A 14,995-nucleotide genomic window follows, 5' to 3' on the forward strand; every position below is an offset into this window, starting at 1 on the left:
TAAATAACTTAGAGCCTTACAACTTCAAAAAAAAAAAAAAGAGAGAGAAAAAAATACACACAAATACAAAAAAAAAATAGAGAAGAAGAAACTCTCTACCTCCTCCGATGGCCGCCGCCGGAGGATCATGGTTCGCCGCCGTAAATCACCGTACGAATCCTCACGGATTCGCTTCTCAGACGAACCCTTCGACGAAAGCTTCAGTCTTTCACTTTCATTCTTCGAACAAGTCTCACTGTTTCGTCAATGTCCATTCTTCTCGTTGCTCTTCTCCGGTTCTCGATGAAGAAGAAAAGAAGCCGATGAATCCACTGAGGATCAGTACAGTGCCCGACAACGAAGACTCGAGGCCGCTGTTCGAACCGGGCCCGGATGATCTTAACCGGGTCTTAACCAGTTTGCTTAGAGATCCTGAAACTCGGGAACTTGCTTACAGCTACTACGAGAAAGCTAAGGAGAGTGAAGAATTCAGGCCAAGAACTGAGACGATGAAGCATCTGATCAGGTACTTGATGAATTCGAACAACTGGGACTCGGTTTTATCCCTCTGTGAGGATTTGAAGAAATATAATGTGTTCCCTGATGGTTATACTTGTTCGAAGCTGATCAGTAGTTGCGTCAGAGCCAAGAAATTTCGGATTGCGAGTCACTTGCTTAGTGTTTTCGAGGCAGATAAATCATTAGCTGTGTCGGCGTTCGATTCTGCTATGAAGGTTTACAATAAGCTTCAGATGTTTAGTAGCACGATCACGGTTTTTGAAAGGATGAGATCTGCTGGTATCGACCCGAGTTTCGGGTGTTATTGCAAAGTAATGGAAGCTAATAAAAGGATAGGCAATCCAGACAAGGTGTTAGAGCTGTTTCAAGAAGTTAGGAGTAAGAATATGAGTTTCTTGATGATGGAATCGGGTCATATGTACGTGATTTTATGTTCTTCATTGGCAAAATCGGGACGGGTTTCAGAAGCTCTGAAGCATTTCGAAGAGATGATGGAGAAAGGGATTCCCGCAAATCCCGCATTGTATTCTACGATGATTTGTGCCTTTGCCGCTGCCCGAGAAGTTGAAATTGTCGAAGAGCTCTTCGGGGAAGCTGCGGAGAAGAAAATGTTGACAGATCCCGAGATGTGTTTGAAGGTTGTGTTGATGTATATCCAAGAAAGAGAGATGGAAAAAACCCCAGACGTAGTATCCGAAATGAGAAAATCTAAGGTAAGGGTTACGGATTGCATCTTGTGTGCGATTGTGAATGGCTTCTCTAAACAAAAAGGGTTTGGATCGGCGATTAGGGTTTACGAAAACTTGATCGAGCATGAAGAATGTGAGCCAGGGCAAGTGACATACGCTTTGATCATAAACGCGTATTGTCGATTAGAGCTATACGATAAGGCCGAGAAGTCGTTTGAAGAAATGGAGCGAAAGGGTTTCGACAAATGCGTAGTGGCGTACTCAAACATGGTGGATATGTACGGGAAAACAAGACGATTGAGCGACGCGATGAAACTTGTGGCGAAGATGAAGCTAAAAGGGTGCAAACCCAACATATACGTTTACAATTCCTTGATCGATATGCACGCAAGAGCGAAAAACGTGAGACGGGTCGAAAAGATATGGAAGGAGATGAAGAGAATGAAGGTAGTGCCGGACAAGGTGACATACACAAGCATGATCAGTGCATATAATAAGACAAAGGAGTTCGAGAGATGTGTTGAGCTTTACCATGAGTTCAGGATGAACAGAGGAGAGATCGATCGGGCCATGGCGGGGATCATGGTGGGTGTGTTCTCGAAAATAAGTAGGTTCGATGAGTTGATGAGGCTCTTGCAGGACATGAAGGTTCAAGGAACAAGACTCGACGGAAGGCTCTATTCCTCGGCTTTGAATGCTCTGCGTGACGCCGGTCTGCAAGTCCAGATCAGATGGCTGCAAGAAAACTTCGAAGCAACAACACAAGCTAATGCTTCGAGATATTCAGCTGTGAAGAACATAAAGGATCATGGGTTTTGATTTCACGGGGAGCTGTCAGAAACCGAGATTCTTTTGTAATTAAATGTATTGTATACTCATAACAATATGTATTTTTGCAAAAAGTATGTTCATCAGCAGACCCTATTAAGAGGAAGAAGGTAACAGAATGAACGACCAGTGAACACGAACATGGACTTATGTAACATAGTAACAAGAAGACAAAGCAGTAACTCGAGATGATTTCAGAATGTATTATTGTCACTAGAAATCAGTATGATAGGTGAAATAATTGTTTCCCTGACAAGAATCACCAAGTTGAACCCAGAGTACTCGTGCATTACCTTTTTTGTGGTCATTCATCCGGCTTTCGCCTCAGACTTTGAACTTGCTTTAGCGTCTACTTTAGCGTGTGGAGTTTCTGCAACTTTTGAATCACCGGAACAACATCCACCGCCATGGTGATGGTGATGACCATGGTGATGGTTTTGCTTCCCCTTAAGCTGCTTACGCATATCATAGGCATCTTCCCCATCAGCATAATACTTTGCTTCTACATCGTGAATCTTGTACCCTAACGTCTCTGTGTACAGGTTGAATGCTGCTCTGTTACTTTTCCTCACGTGCAGTGATACATACTCTGCTTCATGAACCTGCCATGATACTCTGAAGAATAAGTCAAAACAGTCCGGGTTTGACAGGGAAACTATGAATGCTTACAAGTTGAGCTTGAGCAAGAAAACAAACGAATTACCCTAGCAATAGAATTATATATCATATGAACAACAAAATCCCAACTCTTAGACAACAGGAGAACAAGCTCGCATATCATCGAAATCAACAATCTCTGCATCCTGGGTTGGGTCTTAAAGCTACTGTAAAACAGAGATTATCCCACAAATTCGACCTCATTACGACTATTGGAGCAAACGCTCCCTGATGCTGCGTACTGTTAAATTCATGGTCTCCACCTTCCACTCAAAAACAAACTACACAAATTCCTTAAATCAAGCTCAAAGTATACACAATGTGTAAGAAAACGGAACGAGAAGATCTAAGAACCTGTTCCATGGCGGCTTGAGCAGCGGTCATCAGCTTGGTGGCGAGACCAAGCTTCCGATGGGTACGGAGCACGGCGAGAGAAGTGATATGGCCATGGCACTCGTTGCTCTCTTCCTCCATCTTCGCCAATACATAACCAACGATGCGGCCATTGTAGTCCTCAGCGACGTAAAGAAGCTGAGGCCATGAGAGGATATGGTACAGGTAATACTTCATCTGATAATTCTCCGGAAGACACATGAGGTTGCATGCCTGCATCGCCAGGAGATCGTCCACCGTCGCTCGCCGTATGCACACCATTATTTCTGGTCGTCGTCTTCGATGAGTTTTGGGATTAGGGTTTGGGGATCTTAGCTTTTGTCGACGCTAACGTTATTTAGTAGTACCGGGGTGAAAATGAAAATATGTAGAAATATAGGGGTTTGTTATCGAAATTCAATGGTAGCTTTGTGAGCCTTTTAGCCATATTTTGGGCCTTATTTGGTTGATTGAAGTTTAATTGGCCCACGTTGATTTCATCTTATATTCTCCTTATTGGGCTTTTTTTTACCTTGTAAATTTCCTTTCTTCACATTGTTTTTTTTTCCAAAACATTCTCACTTATTACCGATTAATATATACATGAGCAACGGCGTGAACGGATCTTCAGATTTTGAGATGGTAATAAATAAATATACAATATAATATTAATATCTAGTAATATATCGTTACTATGTAAGTGATGTAACATCGATTTTTTTTTTGGTGGAATGTAACATCGAATTTTGATGATTGAATTAGTTGATTTGTTCAAACCACCAATAGTCTCGTACTAATCGATTACAATTTTTAAAAAAATTATAGTTTATTTGTAAGTGTATATATTATTATAGCAAATTTAAAGTTTATGTGTTAATTTTCATTAAGTTAATTAATAGGTTGAGAGGTTTATATGGGTTTCTTCCAAAATAAAAACAAAAAATGTAGTGTTTCAACAGAAATAACGGTCAACAATGAGAATACTTGTCCATTTTGCGTTTTTCAACTTCAACCTAGAAGCTTACGGAATAATTAAATAATTGTGAAAAAAAAAGGCAGGCGCACACAGAACAAAGAGTAGTGAAGTGAATAAACACGTGTGGAAATGGCAACTGGATACAACAATTAAATAATTGAAATGCAGAAATATATATATATATATATATATATCGGAAGGCGTGTTCGACGTAAACACTCCAAAACCTTCTTCTTCTTCTTTTTTGAACGAACAAGTCACGTGTTTGACGTACGCGCCGTTGACCAATCAGAAAACCAAAATGACGGCAAGAAAAGACAGAGAAAGAGAGAAACCATGTTTTTTTTATTGAAGCTTTGCAAGTGGTTTTGTGTTTTGTGTACAGCTCACGCATCCATTACCAATGGCACAAACCCAACTCGTGTCTCTCTCCTATAAAACCCATCTTCTCTGTTCAGATTCGGACAATACCCATCAAACAAAATCAAAGCTTGTTCGAAGTTTTTTGCAGGTTTCTGTAACAAAGAAAACACAACAGAGCAAGAAAAAAAAAGGGTTACTCTAATGGTGCTTTTGGTTATGAATTTCCCTCACCACTACAAAGATCACGACGATGCAGAGTCTTTGTCGGCTTCTCTCGCTGCTTTTCGATCGAAAGTTTCAGACTTTCTGGTGGAGACGCTGTTGAAGACAAAGCCCAGATCGGGAGATTTGCCTTTCTCGTGGATCAAACAGTGTTTGGAGCTTGTGAATGTGACCGAGAAAGCGTTCGCGAAGCTGGTGATGGAGATAGAGCATCCGATGAGCAAATGGGGAGCGAATTCAGCTGAACGGTATCTGAATTACACATTGAATATGCTCGATCTTCTGAATCTGATCAATTCAATGATTTCTCATCTGGATCATGCAAAGCTTCAGCTCTCTCACGCTATGTACTTGTACAAGAACTCGATGGAATCTCTTAAACCGATTGAAGGAAGGATCCCTGATGTGAAATTCAGAAACAGAGGGACCAAACCCAGATCGGATTCGAGGAGATTCACGTCTGAGAAAGAGATTGTGATCCATGAGGCGTTGGTTGAGATGAGGAGTATCGGATTCTGGGTTTCTGGAGTGGTTATGTCTGCTCTGGCGATGAACTCGACACCTTACACGGAGACCGAGAAACTGGCGTCTGGGTTCTCGGGGACTTTGCTGAGAAGTCTGAATCTGAGTGCTTTCGAGGAGAGAATAGGGATTGAGGAGGTGAGGGATTTGAACGCGGAGATTGCAGACAGGAACAGGAAGCTGTCGGGAGACGAAGTTGCAGAGAGATTAAGGAGGAAACTGAAGGAGATGGAGAGAGGGACTGAAGAAATTGGGAAAGTTGTGGATGAGATATTTTCGAGGGTACTCGCCGGAAGAAATCACTTGCTCCGTACAATAAGAATCGCCTGAAAATTCCATGCAGCGTACATAATTATACTAAATATGAAAATTGGTGATTCTTTTTTATTTATTTTTTATTTTAGTCTCTGGGTGTACAGAAGAGTGTAATTTTGTGTATTATTATCACAATTAATTGTATACAATATACGAAAAAATTATTCTTCTTAAACTTCGTCCCTCAAACATACCAATTTTCGAAATTACAAAAAAAAAAAAGGTACTACCACTTTTATTTTTGGATAGGGAAAAAAAAAGCTCTGGAACAAAATTTTGACTTGGTCCAAGGGATTTGGGCGGATCATGAATGGGGCCATCACCATCTTTTAATTTATAAATTTTAAAATTAAATTATTATATGCCCTACAGTAAAATTAAATTTGTATGAAAGTGATGTTAAATTTATCCCCCATTATATATTTTTCTAACAGAATATCTCCAAACAACAATGCAAAAATACAAAATCAATTGAAACGATATGAAGGGAGAGTTTGACAAAGTACCAAATAAAGGGAACCTTCTCTTCTTCCCCCATAAAATTGCATGAAATAGACTGATTACTTCCTACCCAAGAAACCATATTCCTCTATTCAATTTGCTCTTTCATGTTGTAAAATTTTCATTCAAACTAGACTAATCCTCTGTATGCATGCTCTTGCTGTGTTTGTCAACACCGAGTCGCCGGACGAGCTCCCTTTCTCCGGCTCCTTCCTCTTCCGCCGCTCCTCTGCCTCTCCGGGCAACCTGCAAAAGACCGATATACAGCTTATATAAAATCCGCATCTCGATTAATGCCGAGGCTTGTATACATACCAAACGAGATGGATTTTATAACCAGTGTGTTGGAAGAGAGATGAGGAAAAAAGAAAGAGGGTCAAGAGCAGTAACCCTAGTTGCAGGGTGGTGTCTGAATCTGTCTTCTGCGCCATGCAATTAAAGCCACCAAAGTCTGCGTCTTTTACCGGGGGTTTCTTGATTTCAACAGGATAGCACTCGATGTAGGACGGGAAATAGCGAAGGTTGGCCGACGGGAGAAGGCCTCGGAGTTCTTCTACCTGTTTCGATCGAAAGACAGGAGTTAATTAAGTCAGTAGAAAGAAGAAATCATGTCTTGTTTGTTAACCTGTCTTCAAACCGTGATTGGAGGTATATTAGCTGCAAGAAGAGTTTTTAGGTGACCTGTCGACGCAAGGTCTCGTTTTCCAGCATTGCCCGTTGTTCCTGCAAAGAGCAATCACGTAAACGCATGCATGGCGACAAACTCCGCATGAGAAAATAAATACTGTTTCTGCAGTCGAATTCGGTTTTGTTGGCTTGTTGATTTGGAATGATAACTTCCATCCAAGTAACAAGGAACATAACCTCCGGCTAAGATGCCATAAACATTGCAGGACAAGACTTATTCGGGTTTGGAATGGATTAACACCGAGTTTTAATTATGAAGTTACATTTTTTTATAAACAAAAGAAAGATAAGAGGGTCGGGGTTCGTTCTTTGGCTATAAAACCGAAAGAAAAAAAATGTTTTACAGTTAAGAGCACTGGAGAAATCTAGCATTTTAGAGAAACTTATACCGGAAATTCATGGAAAAGATATGAACCGTAGCTTTGGAGAATCCAAGATTCAAATACGTTTTAGCCTTTAGATTCAAAACAAAGACAGTGAGGCATTGAAGGGTACCTTCAACCGCGACTCTTCGAGCTGTTCCAACAATAGTTGTTCCTGGAAGTCGCACAAAATTGTGTCGGGTTTCTGTAAAGAAGGTAGGAAAGAATTATCAGAGTGTATGTTACCTTCCTCTCTCTGACAGATAACAATGTCTCATTCAGTTGCTCTTCGAGGAGTTGTAGCTCTTTCAAACTCAAGCCATTCAAGCCCTTACCCAGCAGCTGTCTGCTGAATTCGGAAGGCAAACGGTGAGATATCGACAAAGAACAAAAACAAAAACAGCTGCAAAGGGGGGAATGAACAACTGAATGGGATCAGATCATGATCGTTTCGTACGACTGTTTCTCTCGAAGCTTTGAGATTTCTTCTTTCAGAAGTTCCACCTCTATACAGTTGTCCACCTTCCACAAAACAAATTGGATCGGAGAAATCTAAGAAGCTATCATGGTGTAAACACACAATATAGGAATGTAAGAAGATCTAAACAAACTCAAAACACAAATCACCTCTGCTTTACACTCAATCGGAGGAGGACCTGAAGATTTCTGGTACTTGTTGTATCTCGAAAGTGTTTTCTTCATACTGCAACGAATTGGAACCAAAAGTTCAAACACGAAATCCAGACATCTGAAAAACATTCGACTTCACAGGATGGATAAAAAGTCGCAAGGACAAGCAGAGGAGCACAAAGTTAAACACTTTTCATTGTTTGATTCAATCATCTACACGGAAACATCAGTACGAAATTCATACGGGTTCCGGGTAGTGGAATCTTCGATATGGGCAAATATTGGACAAGGAAAACGACTTCAAGAATATGAACGCATTGAACAACAAACAAGAATTCATTGAACCATGCAAGAAGATATAATCACACAGGTCCTGTGGACGCATTTTTGTCGGTGAGGACAGGACATGAGCCTGAAAATCTCTTGAGCTCATCATAGATTCAAAATAAACAAACATGCAAGAGTTAATTCCAACATAATCTCACTTAGAAGAACAGTTTTCAACAATCGAAGAACTACGGTCGGTTTTTTATTCGGGAGAAACAAAGACTCCAACTTTTTTAAAACCCAGATAGGAATTTCTGCATAAACAACAAAAAGCGTACCGGAAGAAGGTCCCACTGCAGTAAACAAATCGAATTTAAAAACCAAAAATCAAATAAAATCAGCACATGCAACTACAGAAAGAAAAAAAACAGATGCAAAGAACAGAAATAGAAATCGTGGCTCATGGACATTTTTTTTATTACCCAGAACTCGAGAACTCGAAGAGCTTGCCGGAATTCGAGAAGACGATGACAGCAACCTCGGCGTCGCAAAGAACAGCGAGTTCACGAGCCTTCTTCAGCAGCCCAGCACGTCTCTTGGAGAAAGTGACTTGCCTGTTATTCGCGTTCTCGATCCTCTTTATCTCGATTTTGCCCCGACCCATCTTCGATTTCCCCCAAATTCGAATGCCCAACTTCTCGAGAAATAAACCCAGAAATCGTAAGGATCTTTTTCCTTCAAATCTCTGGGTCCCTTCTCTTTCTTCACCTTCCCCTTGTTGGGGTTTTACCCTTTTTTGGACACTGGATACAAATGGTGGGGATCTATAATGGGAAGGAAGGCTATGTGGTCTGTAAATTTGGATTGGATATCTTTTATTTCGTTTTGTTTTCTATGAAAAAATTCAAAAAACGGAAAAAGGGAGGAAAAAAATAGAAGGAAACGGCAAAGTGGTGTGTGTCGTGTGTTGCATGGGCTCTGTTTTCTGTGCTTCTTTTTGCATTTGCATGAACCCCTTTTGCCCCATTTGGATGGTTTTCTCTCTCCCGTGGGTCCCACTTTCCTTTTTATTTCTCCTTCCGTAATTAACTTTTTTCTCCTTCCCTTCAATTCGAATTTCTCGAAATTACCTAAATTAGTAAATTCCTCTTTGTAGTATTTTTTTTTGGTTTTTGCCTACTCACACCACCCAAAATATCAAATTCATATTTTGATACAACTCTTCTAATTACATTTTGTTTGTGATTTAAGCATAGTGGAAAAAACCTTTATATTATGTAATGGTCGAATGTTTATTATTTTAATATTGATTTAATTTAGAGTAGGGGAAAATGATAGGTTTATGAAGTTTAACTTTTTACTAATGTAAGTTAAAAAAATTGATGAATTTAGTCATAAATTTACTAAGCAGTGATAGTTAGACTAGTTCTATGAAATGCCATCATGGTAGGGAAAATTTCAATGAAGCGGTATGGCCAATGACAATATATGGTGAATTCAATGGATTTTTAATATACCATGGAATTTGGTAATGATTTTTTCCGTTGTTGGTGCTCCAATGATCGTAACATATATTTATTTAAAATCTCAATCAAGAATTTGAATATATTTTCCATCTATTTGATCATAAATTTATATAAAACTCACTCCACGAGTCTTCACGCCTTGCATAATCGGAACATAATATTTGTTATATTTTCTTTTTAGAAATGCAAAATTTGATTCATAGGTCGAAGGCATATATAATCTAACCCAAAAAAAAAAATAAGCAAAATTCCGTTCTCTCTCTTGTCATGTAAATGTAAATAGCAAAATTTCGGTTCTATGGAAATGTATTATAACGGCCGTAGCTAACCGGAGTCGCCGTGCATCACTGTTCAAACTCCAAACGGCCCACGACCATTGATAGAATGGGCCGTATCGAAGGCCCAAATAAATCCTAAGCTCAGTGGATCGTGTGACACGCCGACCGATAACAATACTTTGATATGGTATCGAACTTGCAATTGCATCTTTTTTACGTGATATGTGGTTTTGCTCATTGGTAACGTAACCATGTAATCGATACTGAGATTTTGTAAAGAAAACATTTATATATATATATATATATTCACGAACAGCTTCGGCTCAGGAAGATTCGTACGTCACCTTTGCGGCCCAACAAAAAAATAATTATACTTGTGGTTCTTCGTCTTCCGTATGCTTTTAGGTATACATGACGTCTATGCTTGTTCCATGTTTTACGTATTGTTCGTTTCAGGGGAACCTTTTCATATATGAACATAGAAGTTTAATGACCTAACAACTAAGGTGCCATTCGTTAGGCCTCCAATTCCAAAATTACAATCCATGGTCGATGACTTTCACCGTAGTAAGAATCAATACAGTTTGCATGCATTGCGGTGATATATATATATATATATATATATATATATATATCGCTTTTATTATAATCGCGTTTTAGTTTCTAGAGGAATCTCGTTTCTTCGAGTTAGGGTATTGTTTGTTCTATTCATGCGAAACTGATCAGAGAGTCTATATATAGAATTTTTTTTCTTTCATTTTTTCACCGAACCTTCGATCTAATTATATCTTTCAATGTTCAAAAGTATATACCGTAATGAAATTATACAGTTTCTCTCCAACCGTTATTCGAACATGAGATATAGAACAATAATACCCGTTATCTTTCTCAGCTAACTACAAACCCCAACGGATTGGTTAAATTTTTTTCATCTGGAATTGGATTAAAAAAAAAAACAATCTGTTAGTGAGACGAATAACCTGCCGCTGCAAGAAATTGCGGAAAATTATATTCACATATCATAGGAAAAATAATTATGCACACCGACAATCACGGAAAAATGAATAATACACGTGTATACAAAAAACTTTTTTTTGTTGTTGTTGGGAATGTCTTGTCGGCACAATGATGTTCAAAGTTGAGTTGGAATTTTATTTCCCACTACACTACAGATTTTCTGATTTTCTATTCGCTTTAGTAAAAAGCTTATCGACACCATAATTACATTGGATTTTTTTTGTTTAAAAGATTAGGTAGATTTCTATTTTTTATTTTACTAACAGAATACAAACAAAAAGAAAATAAAAATAAAAAAGGGAGCAAAGTTCCAATCACGTAGAGACAATCACAAGAAATCCATAAAGTTTCATTTTTTCATGAATTTAATATGCATTTCGAAATCTCGACTTGGTAGATCTACATGGAGAGTTTCTTTAAGAAAGGACAAGAAGTAATTACATATACTTTAAAAATAATAAAATGTAAAGGTTTAAATATAATATTTAGTTTTATGATTGATTTTTAAAAAATATAACGGATAAATAAGATTATTGAAATTTATTTTATTGAGTGTTGTGATTTAGGAGATATAAAATGTATTTTACAATACAACCACACTCTGTTCTTATACAATATGCGTTTTTTTAGAATCTCATTGTTCATTCTAACAAATCAAGAAATTTCATTGTTTATTTTCCCAATCAAGATATTCCAAATTTTTATTTAAAAAAATTTACATCATTGTGGTAGAAGAAAGAATACGGATTTGGTCTCACGATGCCAAATGCGAGCAGACCATGACTTAAGTAGAGACACAATTTAGATTTTCTATCTTCTTTGTCCGAACCCAAGATTCTGTCTGCCTTCCCTTTAATTTTTGGGCTAAAATTTACTTTTCTTTTAGCAAATTTCTTCTTTATTTAATGGCTTTCTAATTTATTTTTTCTTGGTACAAAAGATTTATATATTTTTTTTATTTAAACCCAAAACTAAGAACACTTATCTGAATCTTGTTTTTTTACAATCTTCAAAATGTTACAATTTCATAAATTTGATTTAAGAAAAAAAAAAGAGTAGACGACAAAACAGTATAAACATAACTTTGACATTTCTCCGACATCTTCCGCGTAATCTGTATGATATTATTAATAAACATATATAAAAAGAACCCCCAAAATTATGCACTTTCGCTTTTTATTGATTTATTTATTTATCCCATGTTTTTTTTTATAATATTCATTTTTCTAAAAGAGGAATTCGTTCGTGGCTTTTATTGGAAGGAAGGAGCTTTTGCTTGGAAGTTCTTCATAATAACAGCAGTTAGCTTCATTAGACATTTCCTTCAACCTCAAGCTTCATACGCATCTTAATTTATTCTCAATCAATCGAGCAGATTTGCAGATTTTTTTTATTCTTCTTTTCGACTTGCGAATATGATGAGCAATTGAATGATTCAGATCAAGAAAATCTCAGAATTTACAAACGTTTTTCACACTGCTGAGAAATTTGGAAAGGAGGGCTTACTTGTGTAACTCCGAGCTTTGCTCCAATGGAGAAATGGACCGACTTCGACGATGATCAGACACTAAGACAGAACTCTTTCTCTGTGAAAAGTTCCGAACTTTCGCCGGCTGATTGATGTCTCCTTAACCTGGAAGGACCCTTGTTTCTGTTGTTATCGACCCGGGTCTGACTCTTTCCTCTTGTATGGCTGCTGCAATCTTCGTCCAAGATTCGAGACTCGGCTTCGGTTTCAGCCATTAGTTCCATCAAATTGCTCCTGATCCCGAGATCGGAATACACTTTCCGAGAATCTCTCATCATGTTTCTACTAAATTTACCATCGGTATCATCATCTTCTCGGCGATGATGAGCCCTCTCTTGTGATCTTCTGTACTCCACCGGCCTACCCATTGTCTCGACCATCATACATGGATTGTTGATGTTCCAAGAATGAAGGGGAACCAGTTTGCACAGCCCGGTTAACCAATCCACGATCTCCTTCATCGAGGGCCGTTTCTCCCTGCATGACCTCACACATTTCGCAGCGATCAAAGCCAGTTGTTTACTGACCACGGGATCTTTAGGGGGCACAGTCCTCGGATCATAGATCGATAGAATCTTGCCCTTCTTCACAAGAGGAATCGCCCAATCCACGATAGAAGGCGGGGAATGCCCGATATCAATGGCTTTTCTTCCGCTGATAATCTCTAACAACAGAATTCCAAAGCTAAATACGTCGGTTTTCGTACTCAGATTATCAGGGGTCACATAATTTGGATCAAGATATCCAATAGTTCCAGCAGGAGGAGTTGATCTAAGCCTATAATCATCTACACCACACCTAAGGGCCAACCCGAAATCCCCTAACCTCGCGTTGAAACTCCTATCAATCAACACATTCGCAGATTTGATGTCTCTATGGATGATGGGTGGTTTCTGAGAATGCAGAACCTCAACGGCCTTGGCCACTTGCAGAGCCATTCTGATTCTTCTTCCCCAATTCAAAGGCCTAGAGCTAGAGCTAGAATTCGCATGAAGAACATCATAGAGTGTGCCATTACACATGAACTCAACCACCAACAAACGGTCCTGCGAATCATCAGTAAACCCTAGGAGATTAACCAACCTGGGGCTGTGAATTTTGGACAGAATCTCGATCTCGTTGTTGACTTCTTGGCTCAGCTCCTGACCCCTGGACGGCTTCTTCACGGCGACCCTTCGGCCACGCACGACAGCTTTGTAGACGCTTCCATGGCTTCCTTTGCCGAGGAGCTTCTGGTCGGAGAAGCCATTAGTGGCGGGTTCAACTTCTCTTGTCTGCCACCGGAGTTCGCCGCAGATGGTTTTTTCCCTCCGACAGCTGCGGTGGCCCCGGTGACGACGGCGACGGCGGTCTCTGCCTTGCAAGAGAGGTATCCCATCGGAGAATTTTAACAGGTTTCCCGGCTGGGAGTTCAGGAAATCTACACAAAAAGCTGGGAAATTTCGGATTTGGGTGCGAGAATTTATGAATCAAGAGATTTCTTGAGATGAAATCATAGCGGGAGAGATTAACGAATCGGAGTTCCTTGCGGATTCTGTGGAGAGGGCCGTGTTATAATGTGGGTGGGTGTGATTGTGAATGGTTTGGTGTCAATAGGGTCACATGAGGTACGTTTCTTAGACTCGTATTAATAAATTCTGCTCACTTTGTTTGTTAGTATGGACTTTTTTTTATTCAGATTTGGAATTATTATTCTTTTATATCTAATCAAGCCAATAAATTAAGGAAATTATTTTTTATTTATTATAATGGAAATATTATAATGGAGTACAAATAAAGAGCTTGAAAAAGTTATTGATTGTTTTTTATAAATAAAACCATCCTCATTTTTCTAACCCCTTTTTTTATGTTCTCGAAGCGATATTCACGGGCTCTAGTTTGATCAAAATAGTAATTAAATATGTCTAAAATTTTAATTAACAAATTGCAACATTTTCCCCACTTGTGACAATTTAAGTTTACGACATCCTATGAAAAATGCAATGAGACTACAAAAACACATTGTAAGTGTTGAATATTTTCAATATTTATGTAAAAAAAAATCAGATTTTATTTTTAAAAAAATCATTATTTAGACAGGGAGAAATTGACAGGTTAATTAAATATTAAATCAAAATTAAGATTGACAGGAAAATCTGCAAAACTTTGTATTCCATGGACCCACTTAATTAGTCTTACGAGAATCCCTATGCCAAAATTAAATTATTGCTTTCATGTAATGTTAGTGGATAATCACGTAACCCTAATTTGGACACCATCATTATATTATTTACCCTTCTGGTCAAACTCCCAATTTAAAATTCATAATAGTATTGAACAGGGGTGTATGCGCACGATTCCATTTCAATTCGATTTATACATGTAGATATTTTTTTAATTTAATCTTATAATAAAATATTAACATCATATTTATTTTCAAAACAGTGATGTATCATTCAATTTATTATTATGGTATTACGTATATAAACATTTGTGTTTACTCCACCTAAATACTTTTTTGACAGCTTTTTTTTTGTTTAAAAAAACAAATACAATTTTATTTCATTGCTAATTTGAAATTTTGGTCTGCAGTGTAAGCGACGATGATCAATGCAAATAAATCATTTTAAAAGTCACTTGATATATAATATGCCTCTTTTTATGCATAATTTTATTAGATAGTATTTGCATTAGAGTTTGAAAACTTTGTCCGTACTACTTTGGTACACCCAAGTGCTGTTCAAAGTGACCCCCCGTAGTCCTACTACCAACAATATC

General features: G+C 38.2%; 4 protein-coding genes across 7 annotated transcripts; 1 reads left to right on the top strand and 3 right to left on the bottom strand.

Moving 5' to 3' along the window:
- On the top strand, positions 1-2,104 carry LOC104819105 (pentatricopeptide repeat-containing protein At5g13770, chloroplastic). Its single transcript, XM_010548998.2, has one exon. It carries the CDS (start codon positions 108-110, stop codon positions 2,004-2,006), a length of 1,899 nt encoding a protein of 632 aa, XP_010547300.1. The 5' UTR covers positions 1-107; the 3' UTR covers positions 2,007-2,104.
- A 41-nt stretch (positions 2,105-2,145) lies between these two features.
- Positions 2,146-3,382, bottom strand: LOC104819106 (N-alpha-acetyltransferase daf-31). The gene is made up of 2 exons (XM_010548999.2): positions 3,027-3,382; positions 2,146-2,617 (listed from the first exon to the last, which is right to left on the bottom strand). Exons 1-2 carry the CDS (start codon positions 3,324-3,326, stop codon positions 2,324-2,326), a joined length of 594 nt encoding a protein of 197 aa, XP_010547301.1. The 5' UTR covers positions 3,327-3,382; the 3' UTR covers positions 2,146-2,323.
- A 2,457-nt stretch (positions 3,383-5,839) lies between these two features.
- LOC104819107 (agamous-like MADS-box protein AGL15) lies at positions 5,840-8,838 on the bottom strand. 4 transcript variants are annotated; one of them, XM_010549000.2, is made up of 8 exons: positions 8,372-8,838; positions 7,620-7,695; positions 7,450-7,544; positions 7,239-7,341; positions 7,126-7,167; positions 6,625-6,666; positions 6,334-6,500; positions 5,840-6,189 (listed from the first exon to the last, which is right to left on the bottom strand). In XM_010549000.2, exons 1-8 carry the CDS (start codon positions 8,551-8,553, stop codon positions 6,069-6,071), a joined length of 828 nt encoding a protein of 275 aa, XP_010547302.1. In that variant the 5' UTR covers positions 8,554-8,838; the 3' UTR covers positions 5,840-6,068. The 4 variants fall into 4 exon arrangements, with proteins under 4 accessions (XP_010547302.1, XP_010547303.1, XP_010547305.1 ...); XM_010549001.2 differs by having other exon boundaries at positions 7,239-7,338; positions 8,372-8,837; XM_010549003.2 differs by having other exon boundaries at positions 7,450-7,514; positions 8,372-8,835.
- Positions 8,839-12,126: 3,288 nt separating this feature from the next.
- LOC104820134 (serine/threonine-protein kinase-like protein At3g51990) lies at positions 12,127-13,841 on the bottom strand. The gene is given in 2 exon segments (XM_019203139.1): positions 12,127-13,505; positions 13,508-13,841. Coding segments are annotated over 2 exon segments (1,344 nt in total). The 5' UTR covers positions 13,617-13,841; the 3' UTR covers positions 12,127-12,270.
- Positions 13,842-14,995: the final 1,154 nt, after the last annotated feature.

The sequence above is a fragment of the Tarenaya hassleriana genome, unplaced genomic scaffold, assembly GCF_000463585.1.
Source record: "Tarenaya hassleriana unplaced genomic scaffold, ASM46358v1 Cleome3, whole genome shotgun sequence".
NCBI lineage: Eukaryota > Viridiplantae > Streptophyta > Magnoliopsida > Brassicales > Cleomaceae > Tarenaya > Tarenaya hassleriana.

Coding starts and splice junctions, on each gene's coding strand:
- LOC104819105 (XM_010548998.2), top strand. CDS start 108: ATGGCCGCCGCCGGAGGATCATGGTTCGCCGCCGTAAATCACCGTACG.
- LOC104819106 (XM_010548999.2), bottom strand. CDS start 3,326: ATGGTGTGCATACGGCGAGCGACGGTGGACGATCTCCTGGCGATGCAG. Junction 2,618..3,026: donor CTCAAGCCGCCATGGAACAG/GTTCTTAGATCT, acceptor GTATCATGGCAG/GTTCATGAAGCAGAGTATGT.
- LOC104819107 (XM_010549000.2), bottom strand. CDS start 8,553: ATGGGTCGGGGCAAAATCGAGATAAAGAGGATCGAGAACGCGAATAAC. Junction 7,696..8,371: donor TTCGAGTTCTCGAGTTCTGG/GTAATAAAAAAA, acceptor AATTCGTTGCAG/TATGAAGAAAACACTTTCGA. Junction 6,667..7,125: donor TCGAAGAGTCGCGGTTGAAG/GTACCCTTCAAT, acceptor TGCTCTTTGCAG/GAACAACGGGCAATGCTGGA.